The following is a 23,690-nucleotide window of genomic DNA, read 5'->3' on the forward strand; positions in this document are numbered from 1 at the left end:
CAGGGTGTATTGAAATATATACATAAAATATAACACACCTTAAATTAATATACTATACCAATATTTGCACTATGAATAAACTATCATATTTTTATATTCGTATATTTATACATATATAATATTATTGTTAATTATAACTATAATATATAATAAAAAGTAATAAGAGAAAAAGAAAAAAAGATCGAGAATCGAAAGGATATAAAAAAAAAAAAGAAAATCGATCTACGATCTTTTATTTTCTACCCCCTAGCGTTATTTTCCCTATCTCTAAAAAATCTTCTATACTATTGTTTAATAAAATAAGGGCGCGTATAAACGAGAAATAAAGAAAACTATCTAATTTCATTTACAGTGACCTACCGTATCCCAAAAACTATATATATATATATATATATTACACACACATATATAAATACGTATACGCCACGTATCTTTATTATTTCCGAAGAAAAGCGTCCGTTTCTCTGGTAAATCGGAATGAGAAAAATCGGCTTGTAGAACGCGCTCCAGGCGTCGTCGATCAATTAAATCCCTAATAAACGGACTTCGTAACCAGATTTCACTTACGAGATAATGTGCATTACGGCGTAGCCCGGGATGCGTGAGACGAAGTTTCTTCCTTTCTCTCTCTCTCTCTATCAACCACCCACCCGGCCCTTCCTTCCCCTTCCTTCCCATTCCTCCCGTTCTTCCTTCGATCTCACTTTTCCATCCCTCTCCTTCTCTCTCTCTCTCTCTCTTTCCAATTCTCCAACACGTATGCTACACGCGTGTATAAACGTACCACACGTAAGTGTATACACATATATACGTAAACACCTTCTCTCGTATACACTCATACGATACACGTACACATATAAATACATAATACACACACTTATATGTATAGTATAGGTATAGGAAGGAAATCTCACATGTATGTGGGGTGTCCCAGCCGGAAGCTCGCGGCCTCGGCACGGCGTAACGTTATTTTCTGATTTCCCATTCATGGGCTACCGTTTAGTTTCGATTTGCCGCTTCGTTACGACGCCCGGAGATTTACACGGTCAGATAGGATTGTTGCACGTATCTTCTCTCTCTCTCTCTCTCTCTATCTCTATCTCTTTCTCTCTATTTTTCTATCTATCTCTTTCTCTTCTATTTTCTTTCATTCCTCTTCCTTTCTCTCTCTCTCTCTCTCTCTTTTTCTCGTACAGTACCATCTATAATGTGTGAATACATCCTAAGGCGACTTAGGAGGAACAAGTATATTTTATATATATACATATATATATAATATGTGTAGATATGTGTAGATACGTGTATACGTATGTTCATGTACGTGTCTGTGTGTTTGCATGTGCACATACGTATGCGTCTTTATATAACCGTCTTTCGTCACCACGTATCGCGATCTCTCGCGCTAGTGGATATCTCTCTGGCCGTAATAATTTTTTCTTTTTTTCTGTTTCTTTTTCTTTTTATTTTTTTTCTTCTTCTTCGTCTTCCTTTTTTCTTTTTTTTTTCTTCTTTATTTCTTTTTTTTTTTTTTTTATTCCACCGCCCAGTCTTTCCTGGAAGATAATGCTCGGCACGTACTTTGCATTTCAAATACGCCGGCGGGCCGTGCTCGATCGATCGCAAATCGTACGTACGGTGCTGCGCCTCCGAAGGCGATGCAACCGATGCAACCGATGCAACCTATGCAACAACCGATATGATGATGCTTCTTCCCTAACGATTCTTACCGATCCGATTTCTTCACGTTCCTTATTCTTAATTCTTATTTGTGATCTCTCTCTCTCTCTCTCTCTCTCTCTCTCTACCCGTTTATTACCTTATCTTTTTATTTCATTTCAATACGTTGATATTATCGTATTGCAACGCGAAAGGAAATCTTCGAGAAATAGATTCTTATCACAAATATAATATATTTATCTTTATTTTATACGGGCCACTTTAACGCGAATTTTTTTTTTTCTTTTTTATTTATTTTCCGTAATAACTCCTCTGTCAAAAATCAAGTTTCGACGACCCCTATCGGGTCGAATTGGTAGATAGAGAAAGAGAGAGAGAGAGAGGTGTAAAAAAATCTACAAGTAACGGAGCAAGTGTTAGATAAACGATATGCGAAAACGTTTATAGTAAAAAATCTGATGCGTTAGAAACGTAGATCGAGGCGTGCGGAAACGTTGGAATAAAAACTGGACGTTGTGCGAGAGAAAGAGAGATAAATAAATAGAAAAACTTGTGATAGTGTGAGCAGATGAAGAGTGAGCGAGTGAGTTAGTAAGAGAGAGAGAGAGAGAGAAATAGAAATACAAGAAAGGAGTACCCAACCCCGAATGGTGGGTTGAAAAGGACGAGTTCGGGTCGAGGTCGGGTGGATGAGAGTACGGTGGTGTAGGGGGTTGGTAAAAAGGAAGAAAAAGCTTTGGGAGAAAGAACGAAAGAGAGAAAGAAAGCGAGGGGAAGAGAGAGAGAGAAAGAAAGAGAGAGATAGATGGATAGAAATAGAAAAAGAGAGCGTGCTGCACCGAACCCAGCGAGTAATAAGTTAGTAATAATATTTTCACAATATCTCTCTTGGATTGGATGTTATTTCATTATATTTTATTGCCTCTTACTATTACTCTTGCCGGTACGGTGGTACTCTCACGTATACACGGGCAAACGCACACCCACGCACGCTCATATACACATAGACATAGTCATACAAACTGACAGGCGTATAGATATACACACGAACATGAACACGCATACGTACGAACTATATAATATATATATATATATATATATATATAGTATACAGACACATAGTTACGTTATTACGTGCACACCATCTCATTCACGAAGCACCAGCTCAGATCAACGTCAACGTTGGTGTAGTGGCACACCGGCGTACCGGCCGCTCTGTTTTATTATCTCGAGCCTCTCCGCACCGGAATTCACTCGCGGAACTCATTATTGAGGGGTTTATTCTGCTGTAACCATCGCTACCTCCTCTCCCCCCTCCCCACTCCCGCTCCTTTTCCCTATCTCCCTTCTCCTCATCTCCGTTTATCGTCGTTTCTATTTCTCTCTCTCTCTCTCTTTATTTCTTTCTTTCTCGATTTCTATCTCTCTCGTATCTCTTTTCTTTTTCTAACGAAACTTTCTCAAACTGTAAAGCAATTCGTTAGAACTCTCTCTCTCTCTCTCGCAAATCATCCGTATAAAACATTCGATCGACAAAACGTATTTAAATATTTTCGTTGATTCTCATATTCGCGATCTTAGAAAAAATATATAAATTATATTCTTCTCTATATAATTGTAATTCATTTAAATGTTATACGTTTTTCGAAATGTAAGAAGAATAAAAGATTTTTTGTTATTGTAAATAATAGATCGAAATTAAAAAATATATATTTATTTATTTCGAATGAATATTATGGATATAACGAAAATAAATAATTATAATCGATGCGCGTCGATTAATGAATATTTTGTTTGTAGTTTAGAAAAGGCACACGGAAGATCAGCCCAAAAAACGAAGAATGGATTTCAACGAGTGCAACGTACCTTGTCAGGAAGAAGCGAGATATCGAAGGCGTACGAAAACATCTAACTTATAGGTGAGCAGTTAGGACATTAAAAGAAGAAAAGAAAGAGAAAGAGTGAATGAGAGAGAGAGAGAGAGAATAGAAGAGCAACAGGGTGATATAGGAGTACGCAGGTTGCAATTTTGAACTGAAAGTTTCGCCTTGATTCCACCTATGAAGGTAACGAGCGGTCGGTAAACCCTCCTCCCACCCTCATTTCACTTCTTCTACTCTTCATAGCTAGCTAGTGTTCGAATCGTGCATCGATTTTCTCCTCCACTTAAGGAAACTCCATTTTCAAGGGACCCGAACGACCTTCTCCTTCTTTCCAATGGGGAGAAAAGGGTGGGGAATCTGTAAGAAGGCCCTTGGAAGTACTTACAATCTTTTAACATCGTTCATATTCCCGTACGAGTTCAAGTATAAAGGCTTCTTTTCTTTTTTATCTTTCTCACTCTCACTCATTCTCTCATTTTTCGAATCGATTTAAATTCATAACAATAAAAATATGTTAGAAAGTTAATCTATTTTTTTTTATTAAAATTAATTAAATCGATGATCGGTTTTAATGTTAAAACAAATTAGAATTATTTTTTATTTCTAACAAATCGTCGTTATCGTCGTTGGATTATTATTAATATAATAATAATAATAATATTAATAAAATAAAAGAGAGATAGATACGCGATTGTGTTCTCGTTGCGTTCTTGCGGCTCGTTTGGCGTCGACAGAAATAGCGGATGTTGTCAGCAAAGAAATTACAAGTGCGAGACCTCTCTTACAAAGTATGTATTACATCAGAAACTATGTTCCCGATATCTTTACAAGCATATACGCATACGTATAATTATACGTATATTATATACGTTTTATTCTTGTCATCATCGTGGTAGTCGTCATCGTCGTTGTCAGAAATGGATTCGTCAACGAAAACTTTGACGATTTCTCGCAAATGATCGATCGTTTAAACATTTCTCGAAATTCCTTTATACAATAAATTCCAACAATAATGTAATACTTTAATGGTCTGTTCTGTTATACTTTCGAATTATTCTATCCAATTCGTTTGATAATAAAAATAAAAAGTACGATAATAGACACAAAGAGGATAGGTGGGGTGAGATGGGGGAGGGAGGATAGCATTCCTTTGAGGTAGGAATGAAAAAAAAAGATATTAGAATTTTTGTAATATATTTTATATTATTAAAATATACGAATCGAAAAAAGGGGGTATATATATATATATATATAATATAATATCAAGATAAAAAAAAGGAGGAAAAATAAATAGGGGGCTTAATAAAGTGATATAACATTTTCCTTCGATGAACAAAATTCCGATAGAAATTTGTATCAATTTGTTGAGAATATTTTTCATAGTTTCGGTGTAATATTTGAAGAATATTTGGTATATTATTGGGTATGACGAATTTAGTCGAATGGAAGGGGTTCTAAGCTAGGAAATGACGAAGCAAGCGTGCTAGAAAATGAAAGGAAAAGAAAGAGACAGAGATGGATAGATAGATAAAGAAAGAAAGAAAGATAGAATAAAAGAGATAGGGAAGAATGTATTAATATAAACTTGGCGTGACTAATACAACAATTTATCCAGCAGCGAGCATTTAAATAGTTATGACCTAGGTCGTCCAACTACGACTACGACTACGACTACGACTACGACTACGACGATGATGATGACGAAGACAACGACTACCATCACCAAGACGTAAAAGAACAAGAAGAGTGAGACGGTTTCGTCACGCGTTAACTTACGCGAATTGAATTCGCCTCGGCGCTTTCGTGAATTAACTCCCACGTCGCGGCCGCCTAAAGTTTCAACGATCTTTTGTCCTAGTAGTCTCTTCTTCCCCCGTTACCTTCAACTATATTCTCTCTCATCTCTTAACCCTATTCTTTTTCTTTTCTTTTTTTTTTTGTTCTGCTTAATTTTACTTATACCACCACTCGTTTCATTCGATTTTTGTGTAATCTTTCGTTTACCTAATACAAGTTCAATTTGTATACGATAGAAAAATCGAGAGTAAGGAATATTATGCATGCGTGATTCATATCAATGGGATAACTTTATATCGACTAAATAATATTCAAATAAAATAATTGATGAATATTTTTTCGTCGAACTATGACAATAACAACTACCGACATACTTTTAGATATGACGTTAGTGTACTATAGATTCGCGAAGCATATCAGTGGTTGTATACTCCGAAAAGTGGAGAAAGAGAGTCGGTGAGATAGAGAGAGGGAGAGAGAGAGAGAACCCCAAACGATCGAACTTACCCCTTTCTATTTTGCATCGTACGAGAGGGTAGTTGCTGGAGGACATAACATAAGCGGGAGACGTAGACGTAACGTATGTATGCGTGCACGTAAATCGTAATACATATATGTTTTAAGTATATAGGGTGAACCATAGAAAATATCAGATGCCCTCGTATAAGAGAAAATATTCATTTCAATTTTATTCCTCCTCTCTTTTTTTTTTTTTTTTCTTTTATTTATTTACATATTTATTTATTTATTTCAATACGCCGATCATCAATTATTTCTTAATTTTCTTTACATTTTTGTCGTTAATCCAATGGTGCGCGAACGCAAACAATGTCGCTTTAAATGTATATTTAAAAAAAAAAAAAAGAAAAAAAATATAATCAAAAAGTGAACGCGTGGGTGGCCTGGCCTGGCCTCGTCGACGAGCCGGTAAAAATGAAACTCGTATTAATCGCGTGGAAAAATAATTAATTGATTCGTATATAAAATGAATGTCCCTTAAATGTTAATATATTTCAATCGACTGTTAATTAATCGAAAAGAAATGTATATTGTTATCCGCACCCTCTTCCTCGAAATTCACCTTCAGACTGGCACGTGTATAACGAGGAATAATATTCCTAATAAATAAAATTTAATGTTATAACGTTCTGATTTTAGCATTTTTTTGTTCATTTTTATGCAATTATTTTAACACTCCTAGGCAGTGATGACTTCGAGGATAAAATTTTTCTGTAATATAAGTAGAACGTATTAGAGTATTAAAATAATTATTAATTAATCGAAGAAAATGTGTATTGTTGTTTAAAAACACGGTGTATATATTCGGTACACTGTCCGTTTTGAAATTCCTCGTTAGTCCTCAATGAAAGTTCTTCTATTGATTGTTGTTTATATGACTTTCCGAAAGTCGCAAACGTATATAACGAAAATAATATACGTAATAGAATTTATTCTTTTGAAAGTCATACAAACAACATTCAATAAAAGTACTTTCAACAGAGGACAACGTACTAGTCTAACGTTAGACACCGAGAAGAGAGGTACGTCTAACTATTATATACCGTGCTTATAAATTATCATATACATTTTCTTCGATTAATTAACAATTTTTTAAGGTACATCCAATACTCTTATACTCTCTACTTATATTTAGGATCCTTTCAACGTTTCTAGCCACTGGTGAGATTGGATTAAAAATGTTCATCTTTACTAGGTATATATGTGTGTATGTGTGTGTATATATGTGCATATAATAATTTTATTAAATTTATACAAATGTACATTATATTATTCTTAATTTAAGAAGAAGAAGAAGAATTTTTATTTCAATGTATAATTAAACTGATTCCATTACACGCACGCGTACATATACATACACACTAACACTAGAACGTTCCATAATCTCAATCTCGATCGTGGGTTCTATCTAACACTCTCTCTCTCTCTCTCTTTTCATGACGTTTTATAAAATTTGATTGTTACCGGCGCTTGCAAAAAATTTTCACTTAAAAATGTAAAAGCTAAACGATGATGATTTTAAAGAAAAGAAAAAAAATCTACAGGATAATATAATAGTTGGTAAGACTTTATTCGTGCCACCGTGTATAAAGGTAGTGGTGCGGTAAGTGGTGGGCGACAGCCCCTGCAACAAAACGTTCCGGCACTCTGGTCGTCCGTCGTCCTCCCTTTGCTTCCCTCGATACGCGCCCGTTCTCGACCCCTTTCGCTTGCGCTTAATTGTTATATTTATAAGGGGATGGACGCCGTCGGTGGAACCAGAGTACGAGCTGGAGATGGAGATGTAGGTGGCGGCGGGGGTGGGGGTGGGGCTGGGGGTGGTGGAAGTACTGTTGGCTGGCACGACCGTTGTGGCAAAGGCCATTTTTTTTTCTTTTTTTCGGACGACAGGCCGTAGGAAGCGGACGAAACGGGAGATTCGTGATCACCCCTTTCGTTCCCCCTCTTTCTCTTCTCCTCTCTCTCTCTCTCTCTCAGATCGATACTCCGCGTGAACACACAAATTTCTCTGACGCCAATGTCAAACTTCGAAAAAGCACTCGCCGCATCTCGTTTGCCTTCTTACGCGCATGGTCCTCTACGATATGTGATGATACGAACGTTAGATAATTTCAACTTGAAGTAATTGAGAAATCCTAGGGAAAATTCTAATCCCACCAACGAAATCTCTCTCTTTTCTTTGAATTAGAATATTCAATTCGTTAATGCATTTTGATACGTAAATACCTTTGTACAATATCTAACGCACATAATCAGATTGTAAATAATGTAACGGTAAATGGGTATTATATAGTAACTATCAAAATGGATTAATAAAGCAACATGTATATTGAATTTGTCCGTTCGCTTTACAATCGATATTATATTCATAGCTTATGCATTATGGGATGCACATATATATATATACATATACCTGCTACGTACGTATCTAGAGAAAACAGGAATCTCGTTCTGTTGGAAGAATGGGATGCTCGTTGTACGCATTACAGAAGCACACCGACTCTGTACGATTCACTCTCTGTCTCTGCTCAACTAGGAACGGAAAAGGAAAGACAGACGGAGAGAGAGAGAGAGAGGAAGAGGGAGGGAAGGAGGGAGGGGGGAGGAGATATAGAGGGAATTTGGGGAGAGTCCGAAGTCGAAGGGGGTTGAAATCGTCGTTCCAGATCGACGAGAATAACCAGGATTGGGGAAGCAGGTGGGCGAACAAGCGAGCAAGCCCTCTCTCTAGGAGGAAGAGACACGGGTTAGTGGTCGTGGCGAAGAGGAATGGAAGAGAGAGAGAGAGAGAGAGAGAGGGAAAGGGATTCTGGTGGATGGGGTGTATATTGGACAACTAATTACCTAATCACTCATTATCTACCACAGAGCCAAGCCGGCAGGTTGGCGCGCTAGGTACGCCGGGAGGTTGCTAGCTTGTAGAATGGGTGGTTGCCCAGAGGGCCATTGCGATACGCGAAGCAGAATCATGCACGACCGTATATTATCGATGAGAGGAGGGAACGAGAGCGGTACTCTGCTGCCGGAGGAACGAGGAGGAGAATGAAGAGCTAGAGGAGGAGGAGGAGGAGGAGGAGGAACAGGAGGAGATGGAGAAATTGGAGGGGAGAGAGAGGCGGAGGCGGAGGCCAAGTCCCCCCCATCCCACCCAACCCCACCCTCCTCCTCCTCCTCCTTCTCTTCCCTCTCTCTCTCTCTTTCTCTCTCTCTCTCTCTCTCTCTCTCTCTCTCTCTCTAGTCGATGTGCGTTCGAGCGAGCGTTCAGTTCGAACGCTCACCCGGAACTAGTTCGAATGCTATGCTCCAATCGGAGCCAATAGCGAACTCCGATCTCTCTAGACGGACGTCGTCTCCTCCAACTGATCGAACAACGTTTCTCTCTCTTTCTCTCCCTCTCTCTCTCTTTCTCTTTCTCTTCTTCTTCTTCTTCTTTATCTTTTTCTTTTTATCTTCTATTTTTGTTGTTGTTGGTTGGTTCGTTCCTTTTTCCTTTTTTTTTTTTTATTTCTTTTTTCTTTTTCTCTTTTCGTTTTCTTATTTTTATCATAACTTCTTCCACGAGGAACTTTGATCCCAACTCTCTTCGTGATTTTTACTTACTCGGCTTAAGGAATAGGTACTCCTTCGAACTTGCAATTAGTATGAGCTCATCTACGAATACATTAAATAATTTCGATCATTTTCTCTATCCTGCGATATTATGTTCTGTAGGTATCCTTTGTTTACTTGAGTTCTTCTTTGTTAAACGTAATTGAAAAGATTTTTAATCATTTTTTTAGTAAGATAAGAGGATTATGTAATATAAATATCCAAGAGATAAAATAATAATTAAATTATTATTATTATTTTTTTTATTTTGTGTGTATGATGAATAAACATCTAATAAGATTATTGTATTTTTGTTAATAATTAAATCGTCAAGTTAAAATATAAAAATTATTATTATTATTATTATTATTTTTATTCGAGGTCGTTGGCTTTTCCAAAAATTTGTTTTGACAAAGCCACCCCATTTACCGTGCTCGATCTCGATCAGAAATAGAGCAGAATCGTTAGAAATACATCGAGACATTCCTAATACGAATCAAATTTATCCTCTCTCCAGTTATATTTGAAATTTTTGTAAGTCTAATAGGTACGTATGTAAGTAGATATCGTCGGACTTTTGAGATGATCTCTCCCCCTCTCTCTCTCTCTCTCTCTCATACACACACACCTACGTGATTTATCAATATGATATATTCACTCTTATATACTATTTTCTATCTATTTTTCAAGTATATCCATGTCTCCGTGTGGATGTACGTGTGTATATGCTCGGAAAAATAGTAATCCGACCTTTTAATTCGAATCTTTCAGTCCATTTTAAGAATACTTGAGTCATACCTAAACAGTACTTCAAAAGTTTATTTCTTTTTTACTTCAACTGTCATCTTTGTTATTTTTACGTTAGTTAAATAGTATCTTGTTTCTCTTTAGTATTCCCATCATAAGCAAGAAATAGAAAGAAAGTAAGAAAGAGAGAGAGGGAGAGAGAGAGGGGGGAATGATAGGAGAGGGTTATATACATTTCTTCTTTGAATTTCATCTACTACTTGTTTAAAAAAAACACTAGGAAAAATAAGGATAAACGAGGCCACGAGACAACGATCATTTTATACTCTTTCTTTCTTTCTTTCTTTCTTTCTTTCTTTCTTTCTTCTAGGAAAGTGGATAGACAGGGAATTCAGATCGTTTGGAGCGGTTATTTAAAATTTATGAGAAGTCGGGAAAGAGAGAAAGAACAAATGAGAGAGAAAGATATAGGCTTAACGTCGATTCGGGTGCTGCACGGTCATCGGTTAAATCTAATTTTATGCTTCGATTTATATTGAATATAATAAGATCTTATTGTAATGTATTGATATTTAACAAAACTATACTTTTATATATTTTATAAATAATTGCATAAACGAAAATTCTCTTGAAAACTAACGAAAATAGTTTTTTTTTTTTTTTTTTACGATAGCCAGAGAAAGAGAGAGAGAAAGGTTTGACATCGGTCGAGAATTTATAAAAAATCAAATCTTTTCGTATTATACAAAATTATATTATAAAATAACGAATTATATTTATAAAAACACAAATTATTTGTTACTTTAAACTATTACAAATGTATGAACGTAATTATAACATTAATCGTTGTATAAAATGATCACGATCTTAAGAGGGGGATATGAATAATAATACAATAATCCTATCAAAAAGCGATCGTGGATATTATTTGGTTCGCATATTTGATTATTAAAGGATCGACTTTAAAATTGACAACAAATCCTTGGTTAGAAACAGACGATGGTGTGTATCGGCACGTAGTAGCCAAACGTTATGGGAGTTTAGATCAGTAGACCGAACTAACTGTAATCAGAGTTGCACGTTCCGGCATGTTTGTCGGATAGGTGGGAATCCTTGGTGTTTGAGAGGGTCGTAGTAGGTGGTCGTGTCATGGAGGCACCTCGAGGATCGTCCTGCCCGGACGCGTTAGCACCGTACGTAGTACACGCGGGTATATACGTTGCCACGGTTGCTGCTTGCAAGCGCCAACGCTCTTGCCCACTCTCATCTCCTCTCCTCTCCTCTCCTCTCCTCTCCTCTCCCTCTTTCTCTCTCTCTTTCTCTCTCTCTCTCGGCTGTTCCCGGTCCGATACTCCTGCTGGATGGACCTTAATCCTCTTAAGTGCCGAGTGGCGCGACTAAATATCAATCACAGTTTATATCGAACACCCGATGTATCCTCCGATCCCTCAGGGTTTCTGGAAAGGCCTCCAGGGAAGATAGTAGTCGGATCGATCGATCGTTCCCTCGACACGCATTCTAATACACACACGTATACACGTTCCTCCCTTCACGCCCTCTTATAATACGATCCTTGATCGATCCTTTATGATTTCTCATTTCTTTCATTTTTTTCTTCCCCCTTTTCTTTTCTGTCTACCTTTTTTTCCTTTTTTTTTATCTTCGAACACTTTCCGATACTATACGATCTCTTCAGTGAAATGATACTTTTATACTTAATAGAGTTAACAGATGATTATTGTAACATTTCAATTTGAATGTAATGAAAAGAAAAACAATGTAACTGATTCTTTTATTTAGACTCGTTTTTGATCGAAGAAGAAGAATATGATGATCGTGGGTTTATAACGATTGAAAAGTAGGAAATATTAATCGATGAAAATCGAAGAAGATGATAAGAAAAAAAGTATGTAAGAAAAGGTTAGAAAAGTGTCGAACGATGCTTGAAGTGGGATGGTCGAACGATCGGAAATAAGTGATAGGATCGAGTTCTCTCGAGCTTTCTGGGTAGTGCGTTTGGTTCGAAACGCGGGGATGACAGGGCTTGAATAATAGAAAGTCCACGTTGAGGTTAGATATTCTTACGATCACAGAGAACCCTTCCCTTCTGACGATACACGGCTAAATCCTCAATAATTCAGTCTACGGCTTGAGCATTTTCCCTGTTTCCGATTGCATACAAGTGTGTACGTGCTGTGCCAACCTAAGGCGCATCGTTCTCGCGACGACTGGCGATTGTACTTTGCTTCTTCGTATCTAAGAAACCAATGAGAGAAAGAGAGAAAGAGAGAGAGAGAGATAGAGACATGCTGGGATTTTGGTTGTGGAGCTTGAAAATCGATCAGGAGAATTGATCCCTTATAGTAAATGACGATTCAACTATATAATTTAGTATCATTTAAATAAATCTCTATTTAGTGTTCATTATTTTAAATATTATTATTAATATGTTTCTTTTTTGTTAATATTACTGTTCGCATAAAATACAAAATATTTGCATGCCTTACAAAATTAAATCCAAATTTAAATACCGAATAAATAATTAACCTTTTTTTCTTTTTTTTTTTAATATCGTCCACTAATACTACATATACGTATACGTTAGGTATATCGTAGGGTGGTAGATAGAATGTTTAGCATACACAACGAACAGAGCAACGAGAGTCTTCCGTCCCGGAAAAAACGTCAGTCTGTGTTGTTCCCCTTTTCATCGTACTATCTTTTTCTCTCTTTCTTTCTTTTTCTCTTCTACTCGTAGCAGGTTAACGAGATCGGGAGACATTTTAAAAGAACGGAGCACCACTGCCGAGTTGGTGCCACCGTCAATTATTCAGGTGCAATTAACACGTCAATAGGTCCGTTGCACCTGACTGCCGGGGATGTCTTCTGCCAAATATGTACGTACGTTCGCGAGATGGCACGGTCATTCGGCCTTTCTCTCTCTCTCCCCTTATTTCACCTCTCCTTTTTTCTATCTCTCATCCCCTCCCCTCCCCTCCCCCCCACCTCTTTCGCATCCCTTTAACTTTCCATGTTTTTCCAAGCGAGAAAAATATTCTACTTTTTTTTCTACTTTTTTTTTTTTTTTTTTTCTTTTTCTTTTTTTTTCCTCCCCCGAGTCAACGAAGAAGTAGGAAGAAGTAAAAGATAAAGACGAAGTATTGTACGAACTCAAATATATATATATATATAACAGAAAATCATTTTCTTTTCGTTTACAAAATATAACGAACCAATGAATTTTTAATCGAAACGACGAAAGAAAATATCCAAAGTATTTCGTATACGTCTCGATGATGATGATAATAATAATAATAATAATGAAAAATATATGAAGAAGAGAATAATGTTCGCGACGTTTACTTCTCTTCTTCTACTTTTACTTTTTCTTTTTTTTTTCTTTTTTCTAGTAAAAACGTACTTTTGATACGATATAGTAGAAGAAGAAGAAGAAGAAGAAGTAGAAGAAGGTTAGATAGAGAATAGATACTAGCTGTTATCGACAGACTTGGCTCGTGGCCCCTATTCTAACGCGTGTATGCACTATCATAGACACACATGCGCGCTCGCGCACTTGCCGGAGGAACGAGAAGAGGAAACGGTAGAGGGGGGGAAGGGGTGAAGGAGGGATATGGTAGTAGGGGGATGAAATGCGGGGTCGCAAGTCGGTATTGTCGTCGGTTACAAATCAAATACCCGATATCATTGTTCGGTATCAACCCACCACCCACTACTACCTCTACTACCACCCTCCTATACCACCCCACAAAGCCTCCCTTCTTCTTCCTACACCACCACCCCTTCGGCAACGTTAAACTCACGCGCAACCTGCACGTTCTGCCGCGACTACCGACTAATAACTATCGTCGAGACATGTGTGTATGTTTTGTGTGTGTGTGTGTGTGTGTGTGTGTATGTGCGTGTATGTCTTCTCGTGCGTGTATGCATCAGTATCATATAGGACGCAGAGGACGCACGATAGCAATCGGAATCCTAGTTGGCCAAACGAATACCTAACATGGTTTAAATTCACCTTCACACTGCTACTCGAAACTGAATTTTCCCAACTTTTCGAGCCCTCTCGTTGTCCCTTTTTCTTTTTCATTTCTCGATATATCGACAAATACGTATAATCAAAGATGGTACGATAATGGGGTGGGTGGGAAAAGGGGTAGAGTTGATGAATTCTATGAACAAAATCTAATCGTCGTGTGTTTGCTTTTAAGAAACAATTAGTGATTATATCTAATTAGGTTGTTTATTCTTTTGTCCTTATCATAGATTTGGATATCTCGTTTAAGTATGATTAATAAGTAGGCGGAGATTTGTTTTTTCAATAGTCGAACACTTGTCAAAACACGGATAAACCGATATCGTTGATTTCCACGTTCTCATTGTACAGCTGTTCCCATTGTGTGCATATTGAATGCCTTTTAATTACTTAAATCTCATTCTAATCTCTTCGAGATCGTTGAGTTGTTATACCGAGACGCGATTAACTTTATTAACGTTTTTAATATCGGTATAAATGAGTTGGTGGCGGATGTATCTGTGATAAAGAAAGCGATGGTATTAATTTCTTTTTTTCCTTTTTTCTTATCTATTCATTTCTTTTTTCTTTATTTTGGTTTTTTCCAAAAATTAAACGAACGTCATCATCCCTCTTTGAAATTCCGATCACATATATTTATTTAAAAAACGAACATCAATTGCTATTATAATATGATAAATAAAATGTTAACGAAATACAACACAATATTATTAATATTACTTAACAAATAATTTAGTATTAAAGTAAAAAACGAAAGATAATTCAAATGAAATCGCGTTATATCGAATGTTATATAAATATATATAAATTGAATAAGTACGCGTTTTATCTTTTTTTCTAACGTTGAATGAAACATCGGTTAATCTTCGAAAACCGGAAAAGGAATTTTTATTCGAATTCCCCCGAGCTTAAACCGGATATACTTCTGCTTAACAATAAATACAATCAAACTTCCACTCCATCATCATCATCATCATCATCATCATCGTCATCATTCTCATACGAATAACTTCTAACCGAATATCGTGAGAACGATCAACGGAATCGGAAAAAGGAAGATAAAAAGGAAGAGATCAGAAACGAAGAGTACCTAGTCTGTTGTTTAAAAGATTCCAATCTTTCGATGATATTTCGCGGCGTCACGATCAAGTCGGTAATTAATCAGTCGGTTAATTACAGTTTCCTCCGCTCTACTGACGAGTATACGAGTGTAAATATTCTCGTTAAATAGTCGCCGAGAAGATGCTCGAAATATCTTTTACTGCTACGCGGAGAAATGAATAGAATGAGAGAAAGAGAGAATGAGATTGAAAGAAGAGAAAGAGAGGGTTTCGAAGGTGGGTGATGGAAGTGGAAGTGAGTTAGTGGGTGGATGGGTGGGTGGAGAAGGAGAAGGAGTAGAAGGAGGAGGAGGAGGGGGAGGGGTGAGAGGCGAGACTCGTCTAGGCACCGCAGGGGTAGGCGATTAATGATTCAGGGACAGAATTTCGCGATACTGAAATATTAAGCGTATAACCATCTCTCTCTCTCTCTCGCTTTCTCTTTCTCTTTCTATCCCACCCTCTGTCATCCTCCCTACCCTTTCCTCCCTCCCTATGTCTCTCTTCGTGCAGGCTTGCACACCCCTTTAACTCAACTCGCGCTTGCCTCCCTTGTCGTTCCTCTTTCTGCGTTCTCCTCGGTCCTTTCAGAGAGCGACTACTCTCCAAGTATTATATATGTAGATTTGTATGTGTGTGTGTGTGCGTATATGTGTGTGTATGTATATATGCATGTAGTACTACTAGTGCTCGTATAGGCAGTTCTCTTGCACACACGACACAGCATGGAAGCGGCCGCGTACGCTTAGCCACACGACGGCAGCATCATCAATATTTCTCTTTGCTCATTGTTCTTGTACAATACCGGGAAGGCTGGTGCTGTCTCTGTAATGCCGGAGGGGCGAGAGGAATGCCGCCGCCGCCGACTGGTAGAGCGCTTCGTCGGCTCAGGTAGCGATTACCGCGGAAATGGCTAATTTTAAGCCACCACGGTGCCGTATCAAACTGCGAGACGCACCGCCAACGCCATCGTTGCTTTCGTTCGTTCGTTCGTTCGTTCGTTGCTTTCGTTCGTTCGTTCGTTGGAAGACGTTCCGATTCGCGATTGGTCTAGAATTCTTTTGCTTCTTCTTCTTTTTTATTTTTTACTTTTTTCTTTTTTCTTTTTCTTTGTCGAGGAAGGAACTTTTTCGCGTTCACTTTTTGCGTCTATTTTTGGCTGGTTCTCGAAATTTTTGCAATGGGAGAAATTTTGACGAAGAAGATGGATGACGATCGTGATATTCTGATTTCGCGTTCGTTATATTGTTTATGATAATACACTTTTTGTTAGAATAATTTTCTTGATTTTACAATTTTGTTATTTTTTCAAATGAAACAACAAATCAATGAGTTAAATATCGAAGCATCATTGCGCAGAGAAAGAATACGGAGAAAAGATGAGTAAAAGTAGGTACGGCGATAAATAAAAGTTATCTACGATCATTTATTTATCTACTTTTTTCTTTTCTCTCTGTCCCGATTTATTTAGATAAATATTCAATAAATTAAATGGAAGAACACGTCGTAACTTATTCTTCCGATAATCCGATTTCTTCTTCGTAGGGGATGACTGGGAATATGAAAAAAAAAAAAAAAAAGAAAATGAAACAAAAAAAGAAAAAAAGAAAGAAAGAAAGAAATAAAATAGACGAAAGAGAGAGAGAGAGAGAGAAAGCAACGTGAAGAAGAACGTACGTGTACACGTATTTCCTTTCGAAATTTTTTTCCGTTTCATCGCGACGACCTTACACTGTTTGCAGTTAAACAATATTACGTAGTAAAATTTATGGTCGCCCTTACTCGGCCTGCCTCCCCCTACAATGCGTTTTCTCTCTCTCTCTCTCTCTCTCTCTCTATCTTTCTCGTTCGATGAGGGTGGCTGAAAGAGTATCAACGGCACGAGAAATACGGATGTTATGGGCAGTGACACCCCTTCGTGTACCCTGTCCGTGATCCACGGCTTAACGGATACCACCCTAAAACCTCCGTTCGCGTTCAACGTGCACGCTTAAAAAGAGGGAAACTCGCGAAACGAAAGGGTCACGAAAGAGCCGCGAAACGAGCCGTAGATTTCGGTTAAATTCTTTTAATCGAACTAACCGACCACCCAAAATCTTCATCTCTTCTTTTTTTTCTTTTTTTTTGTATCTTTCTATTATTCTTGTTTTCAAAAAAAAAAGAAAAAGACCCGTTCGAACGTTCTCATCGATTGTATCGTTAGTTTTTCTACTAAGCGTGAATATATTATTTTAGATTTACGTTATATTAGGTACTAATTAATGGATTCAAGTTATATTTATTGTTAGTTCGATAAATATTGTTGACCGGTTATTACGTGCAAACATTTAATGGGTTTCATAATAGCTGTGTTAATAATTTAATCGAAATATTAAAAATATCGTTGCACGTTGTTAATATTCAAATTTAATTATACATTATGTAAGACAATGAAATAATATTGTAATGTGCAAATACGTGTATACCTACTTCCTGATCGGTTAATAATTTATTAACTTTATATTACGTCATTTTTTTTTCTTTTTATAAATAATACTATTTAGTCACATCTTATTAATGGTTTCGATTAATAAGAGTAAGGATAAATATTTGATTATATTATTAAATCCCCGTTTAAAGATTAAACTTCATCTCCTAAATTCGAATTTAGCGAAAGATAGATGGTGGGTTGATGAAAACCGCGAATGTAATAACGCATTTTTTAGTTTTCTTGTTACTATGGGATTGCGTACGTAGATGCGTACGTTTATACATCGTGGCCTCGTAAAAAGCGAACAATATTCCTTCGACGGAAAGCCCAGGGGCGTCGTTATTCTGGACCATCGCATATCCGACGACTCTTCTCGTTTGCCATTCTCCCTGTTACGAAGAAAGAGAGAAAACGAGAGAGGGAGAGAGAGAGAAAGAGAGAGTGATTCTCCCTTTTTTTTACGCGTCTAATATCTCACCTCGGTGTTATAGGAATAAATGGAAGAAGAGAGAGGCCGTCAACGAACTTTATCAAACAAAATTCAGTATCATCAGTATCACTTTGTCCCCCCTTCCAGTTTGTATTTTTTTACTCCAAATATTTCAACTCCCTACCTTTTCAATTGCATTAAGTATCATTTGATTATTTTTACGTAGAATTATTAACGAGGAAAGGTTTCATATTTTAGAAGGATCGAATGGGGTTCGAATTTAATCGAAGAGAGGGTAAATCACGTTTACATGTGTTATTTCCTAAATTCTCGTTAATAGCCATTTAAAGGAGTCTGGCCTAGTCTACTACTAGATTGTATAGAGAAAGAGAATGATGAAGAGGGAAAGAGGGAGAGAGGGGGAGAGAGAGAGAGAGAGTAGAACGGAGTCATCTCTTTGTGCCCTTAATTTCGTTACAAAGGTCTCGTCTCTCCCTTCCGCGGGCGTCGTATCGTAACTCTGTTATCGAAGGGCATAACCAACCAAATACGACGTTTAATGTTCAGCTCCGCTCGAGAGAACCGCAAATGGCAAGTAGCCCTCGTCACCGTACTTATTCACCCTTTCTCTCTTTCACTAAATCCCCTCTTACTTTCCTCCCTAACCCCCGTCCCTCCTTCCCTCCCATCCTTCCACCCTTCGTCCGTCCCTCTTTCACCGTTTCGTTGCTTACGCACAGACGAAGGGCGACTTCTTTCTTTCTTCCCGTTTAAAAGTTACCGCCGTCGTTTCGTTGAAGTCACTTCTCGCGTCGCCACAAAGTACCAACCGCCCCTTCCCACAGGAAGAGATTCTACCTGCTGCTCTTATATTTTGCACACCTGTTTTATTATTTGACCTGTCCGTTCTTTTGACAAATTTATATCATATTTTTATTCAAATTTCTTTTCGACGCACACGCATATCGATTTATATTAACGAATAAATATATTCTTCTTATAGAAAATGACGATAGAATTTTGTATAACTTTTTGAATTCGTTAAAGTTTCATTTCGACTGGATAAAAAATACTATTTCTTTATCTTTCATGAATGTGCGTATTTTAAATGTAAACATTTACGATAGAGATTAGTCGTTCGGTAAATAAGTCACCTTTTTTTAATATTTAATGAAAGAGATAAAAATATCTAAATAAATATAGAAGTATCCGCGATATTAATCGTATAGCGAATAAAAAATCATATACAAAGTATAGACGAATATTCAACAGATGAAGAAAAAAAGAAAGAAAACAAGTTAGGAAAAAAAACAAGCACATTGCAGGATAGGCGCACGATCGTCGTCATTTTCTCTTACTCATCATATATCTTAGGTATCATAAATAATAAATATAAAAACGTAGAATTCGGGGGTATGCCGATATCTAGAAGTCGAACTTGGATTCTTCATAAAGCGAGAGAGCGAGAGAGAGAGAAAGAAGCGCGCGCGGCAACAACGATAAGATAAAAAAGGATAGAGGAATACGAGGCGGTACTTGGTAGGCGTGGCACTCGCGGCGGGTCCGGTGGCACGAGCTTCGTCGGGATTGGGCGGTCGGCGGGGTTGAGTCGAAGAGTGGGGGAAGGTCCGGCGCGCGTTCTGCCGAGGCGGCGCGAGACAGTTGCCGAGTGCGAGCGAACGAACACGAACGAGTTAACACACACGAAAGCGAGAGAAAGAGAGACAACGAATGAACGAGGGAAGGAAGGAACGAGCGAGCGTGCGAGGGAGTGAAAGAGAGAGTGAGAGTGATGGAGAGAGAGAGAGAGAGTGAAGGAGCGTGAGTGAGAGAGAGAAGGAAGGAACGAACGAACGGACGAACGAACGAACGAGTCGTGGCTGGCTGGCTTGGCTTGGCTGGCTTGGCTGGCTGGCTGGCTGGCTGGCGGGCGCTGTTGCCGTCTCTACGCGTCGTCCGCGCTCGGCCGTGTTCGCCGCGAGTGCCGCCGCTTGCGCCTTTCAGTCGCGACGCGCTCGTCACGGGGTGCAGATCGTCGTCGTGTACGCCCTGTCTCGTCGCCGTCGCTCTCTCGTGCGCCACGCTTTTTTCCCCGTTTTAAGCCCGTTCTCACGCGGTCGGTCGCGTTCCCTCGTGTGCGCGCGCGCACCTCTATACACACAAATTTATATATATGTATATGTATATATATATATACACACGCACACGCGTAAACACGGTCTTTCGTTTTAAATAAAAAGTCTCTACATCCTCGTGTCGTGTTATTATTGCTACTACTATTATTATTATTATTAATATTATTATTATTATTATAATTGTCGCTATTATTAATTATTATTAATAATATTACGATTATTATTATTTTGCATTACGCTTGCGTTACAAGATCGTCCTCTCTGTATTAAAACGCGACAACGACGAACGTACGCGCGAAATATTATCATCACGCCGGTAATCAAAAAACCGCGTGTGTGTCCGCAAAAATCTCGCGCCCTTTTTTTCTCTCTTGACCAGCCGTTTATCCTCAGGCCCCCACCCCCCACCCCCCCGTTGTATTCTCCCCTCGGACCATCGTTTCCGCGGAATTTATTTCTACTCGCCGGTGGTGCGTGTTCTGCTAGTGGTGGGTGATGATTGGTGAATGAACGAGATTGTTAAGAGAAAGATAAATATAGATCGTTGACGAGAATGCACGCGAGAAAACGTGTTCGATAATTTTAAAGGACAAGGACAAGAGAAGAGGTGGAGTGTGTAGGACGTGGTGTAGGTTGTTAGAATCGGAGAGGACTGTTGACGTACGATCAAGTGTCAAAGGGTGGGGGGGGGATGATAAGGGAAGAGAAGACGATGTTCGGGAAAAGTTTGTCTCTGGGGGAGCAAGACTATCGAGTCCTCCGTTGAAGAGGGGGAGGAACAGAGAGGCACGCGTGTCCGACACGAGGCCGGCGTCCGTTGCGTTGGCCGGCACGAGACGCGCGAATAATCGGGCCGCGCGCGCGCGCGCGTCTCACCCCCAGTAGAGATAGTCGTCGAATCCTCGAAATCGTCGTCATCGTTGCTTGTTTCTCCGTATACGGTGCTACGTGTTGCAGATGCGGGCTCGCTGATCGTGACGGCTTTGTTAGAATTTTTGGAGGACGTTGGAAACGAGGGGAAGAAGAAGGAGAAGAAGAGGAGGCGGAAGAGGAGGAGGAGGAGGAGGAGGAGGTGAGAAGAGGAAGAGGAAGAAGAGGAAGAGAAGTGGAGCGAAAGAAGAAGGTGGAGGAAGAAGAAGAAGAAGAAAGAAGAAGAAGGAGTAGGAGGAAGAGGAGGAAGAGGAGAAGGAGGAGGAGAAGAAGGTGGAATAGTAGAATTAATTTTTGTAATCGACAATGACGCAACAAAGTGGCGCTGGGTCTCCCCAGCAGTTCTGCCTAAGGTGGAACAATTATCAGACGAATTTGACGAACGTGTTCGATCAGCTGTTACAGAGCGAAAGTTTCGTCGACGTGACGCTCGCCTGCGACGGACACAGCGTGAAAGCGCACAAGATGGTACTGTCCGCGTGTAGTCCTTATTTTCAAGCCCTATTCTTTGAAAATCCGTGCCAGCATCCGATCGTTATAATGAAGGATATCAAGTGGCCCGAATTAAAGGCCGCCGTCGAATTCATGTACAAAGGCGAGATCAACGTGTCGCAGGAACAGATCGGGCCGTTGTTAAAGGTAGCCGAGAATTTAAAAATACGCGGCTTGGCGGACGTTAACAGCGAACAAGAATTAACGTCGAGGCCGAGTTTGGTCGAGGAAGCGACGAGCGCTGCCCTTCACAGGAAAAAACGACGCCGAATATCCGGGGAAAGATCGCCGACCGGCAACAGTCCCGATCACACGGGTTCGGCTGGTAGCACCACGGGTGGAACGGGTAGCATGATCGACGATCAAGAGCCGACCGGTCCAGCCGGCATGGTCATTCCCGAAGTTCACGCTCTCATACCGAACAGTTCGACCCCGCGTTCTCTCGGCTCGCCGAGCACGCCGAGCGTTTCGGTGACGCCGCAGATCAACCTTCAAGAATTACCGGTCTCCTTGCCTCTACCGCCACCCCCACCGCCGCCACCGCAGGGACAGCAGGGCTCGCACCCCATGCCCGCTCACCACGTGCCCGGCCACGTGACTTCTGGACCGCATCCCTCCGTCAACCACCTAACCCACAGTCAACAGCTAGCCGTTCAACAGCAACAACAGCAACAACAGCAACAACAACAGCAACATTTGCAGCAGGTAGTACAGTCCAATCAACCCGGCGACGACCTCGAGATCAAGCCTGGCATCGCTGAGATGATTCGCGAGGAGGAAAGGGTGAGTTATTACTGTTTCCCTCTCTATTTCTCTTATTCGTCTATCTATTTTCGATCGATCCATCGATCCATCGATCGAACCGAACTTCGAACCTAAAACGCCTAATTGGAGGGAGCAACAACCCTGTTTTTAACGATAGGAAAAAAGATCCTTCTCCAATTTTACGTCATTTATCGAAAACTTTTGTGAGCGCGTGTTATAAAGGAAAAGGAATAGAATCGTAGGCGAGAAAAGAGAAATTTGCGTCGCGAACGAAGTCGCGGCGAGGCGAGGAGAAGCGAGGCGAGGCGCAAACTTTCGAACGCACGAGGGTGGCTCAGAGGGAGGCGAAGGAGGAGGGTGTCCAATTAACCGGCGATCTGCTTCGGTGGTGTGCACTAATTGAGAGTATCAATGAACGTCAATGAGCATAGTCAATATTTGGTCGGAGCATCCGGTCGTTTTGTAACGTTCTTTTTGTTATAAAACGGATGACAAATATTGACTACGTTCGTTCATTCGTTCGTCGTTCGCTTGCTCGCTCGCTCGCTCGCTCGCTCGTTCGCACACTCGCGCGCAAGTACACCACGTAAATACTTTCGTACTCACTCGATCTATAGTATATAATATATATATATGAATAGTATATACCTGTAAAAGTATATATATATACATGAATATATGCATATATATATATATATCATATATGTGATATATACATATGATACATATCTACATATCGGTTGTTCCCGTTAATTACATCGGCACGACGATGACTCCCACATTATTTATCGGTGTTACCAGCCAAAGTTATTAAAACGCATTCTATATATCTCGTTTTGATTTATCGACTCGTCGAGGGGAAGAGAGAGAGAGAGAAAGAAAGAAAGAAAGAGAGAGAGAAAGAGAGATGTATCTGATGTTTTTCCATCGATTATTTTTCTATGAATATACTATTACTTACTTATATACTAACTGTCGACGATAAGAAGAAGAATACGATTTGCATACCAATCGTCGTGTTCATTTTTTCGCTCCTTTTAGTACCATTTTCTCTTTCTTTCTCTCCCTCTCCCTCTTTCTATCTCTTTCCCTCTCTTTTTCTATCT

At 39.3% G+C, this 23,690-nt stretch overlaps 1 protein-coding gene and 1 long non-coding RNA gene across 2 annotated transcripts; both read left to right on the forward strand.

The window, feature by feature from the left end:
- Nucleotides 1–1,024: 1,024 nt before the first annotated feature.
- Nucleotides 1,025–21,421, forward strand: LOC122525804. The gene is made up of 3 exons (XR_006305886.1): nt 1,025–1,045; nt 3,478–3,596; nt 21,355–21,421. It is a non-coding gene; the product is annotated as an uncharacterized LOC122525804 (long non-coding RNA).
- Nucleotides 21,422–21,552: 131 nt separating this feature from the next.
- On the forward strand, nt 21,553–22,835 carry LOC122525381 (protein bric-a-brac 2-like). The gene has a single exon (XM_043648139.1). It carries the CDS (start codon nt 21,634–21,636, stop codon nt 22,696–22,698), a length of 1,065 nt encoding a protein of 354 aa, XP_043504074.1. The 5' UTR covers nt 21,553–21,633; the 3' UTR covers nt 22,699–22,835.
- Nucleotides 22,836–23,690: the final 855 nt, after the last annotated feature.

This window comes from Polistes fuscatus, unplaced genomic scaffold, assembly GCF_010416935.1.
Source record: "Polistes fuscatus isolate 324 unplaced genomic scaffold, CU_Pfus_HIC Scaffold9, whole genome shotgun sequence".
Taxonomy (NCBI): Eukaryota; Metazoa; Arthropoda; class Insecta; order Hymenoptera; family Vespidae; genus Polistes; species Polistes fuscatus.

Bases quoted from the DNA above. Each gene is read 5' to 3' on its own strand.
- LOC122525381 (XM_043648139.1), top strand. From the start codon at position 21,634: ATGACGCAACAAAGTGGCGCTGGGTCTCCCCAGCAGTTCTGCCTAAGG.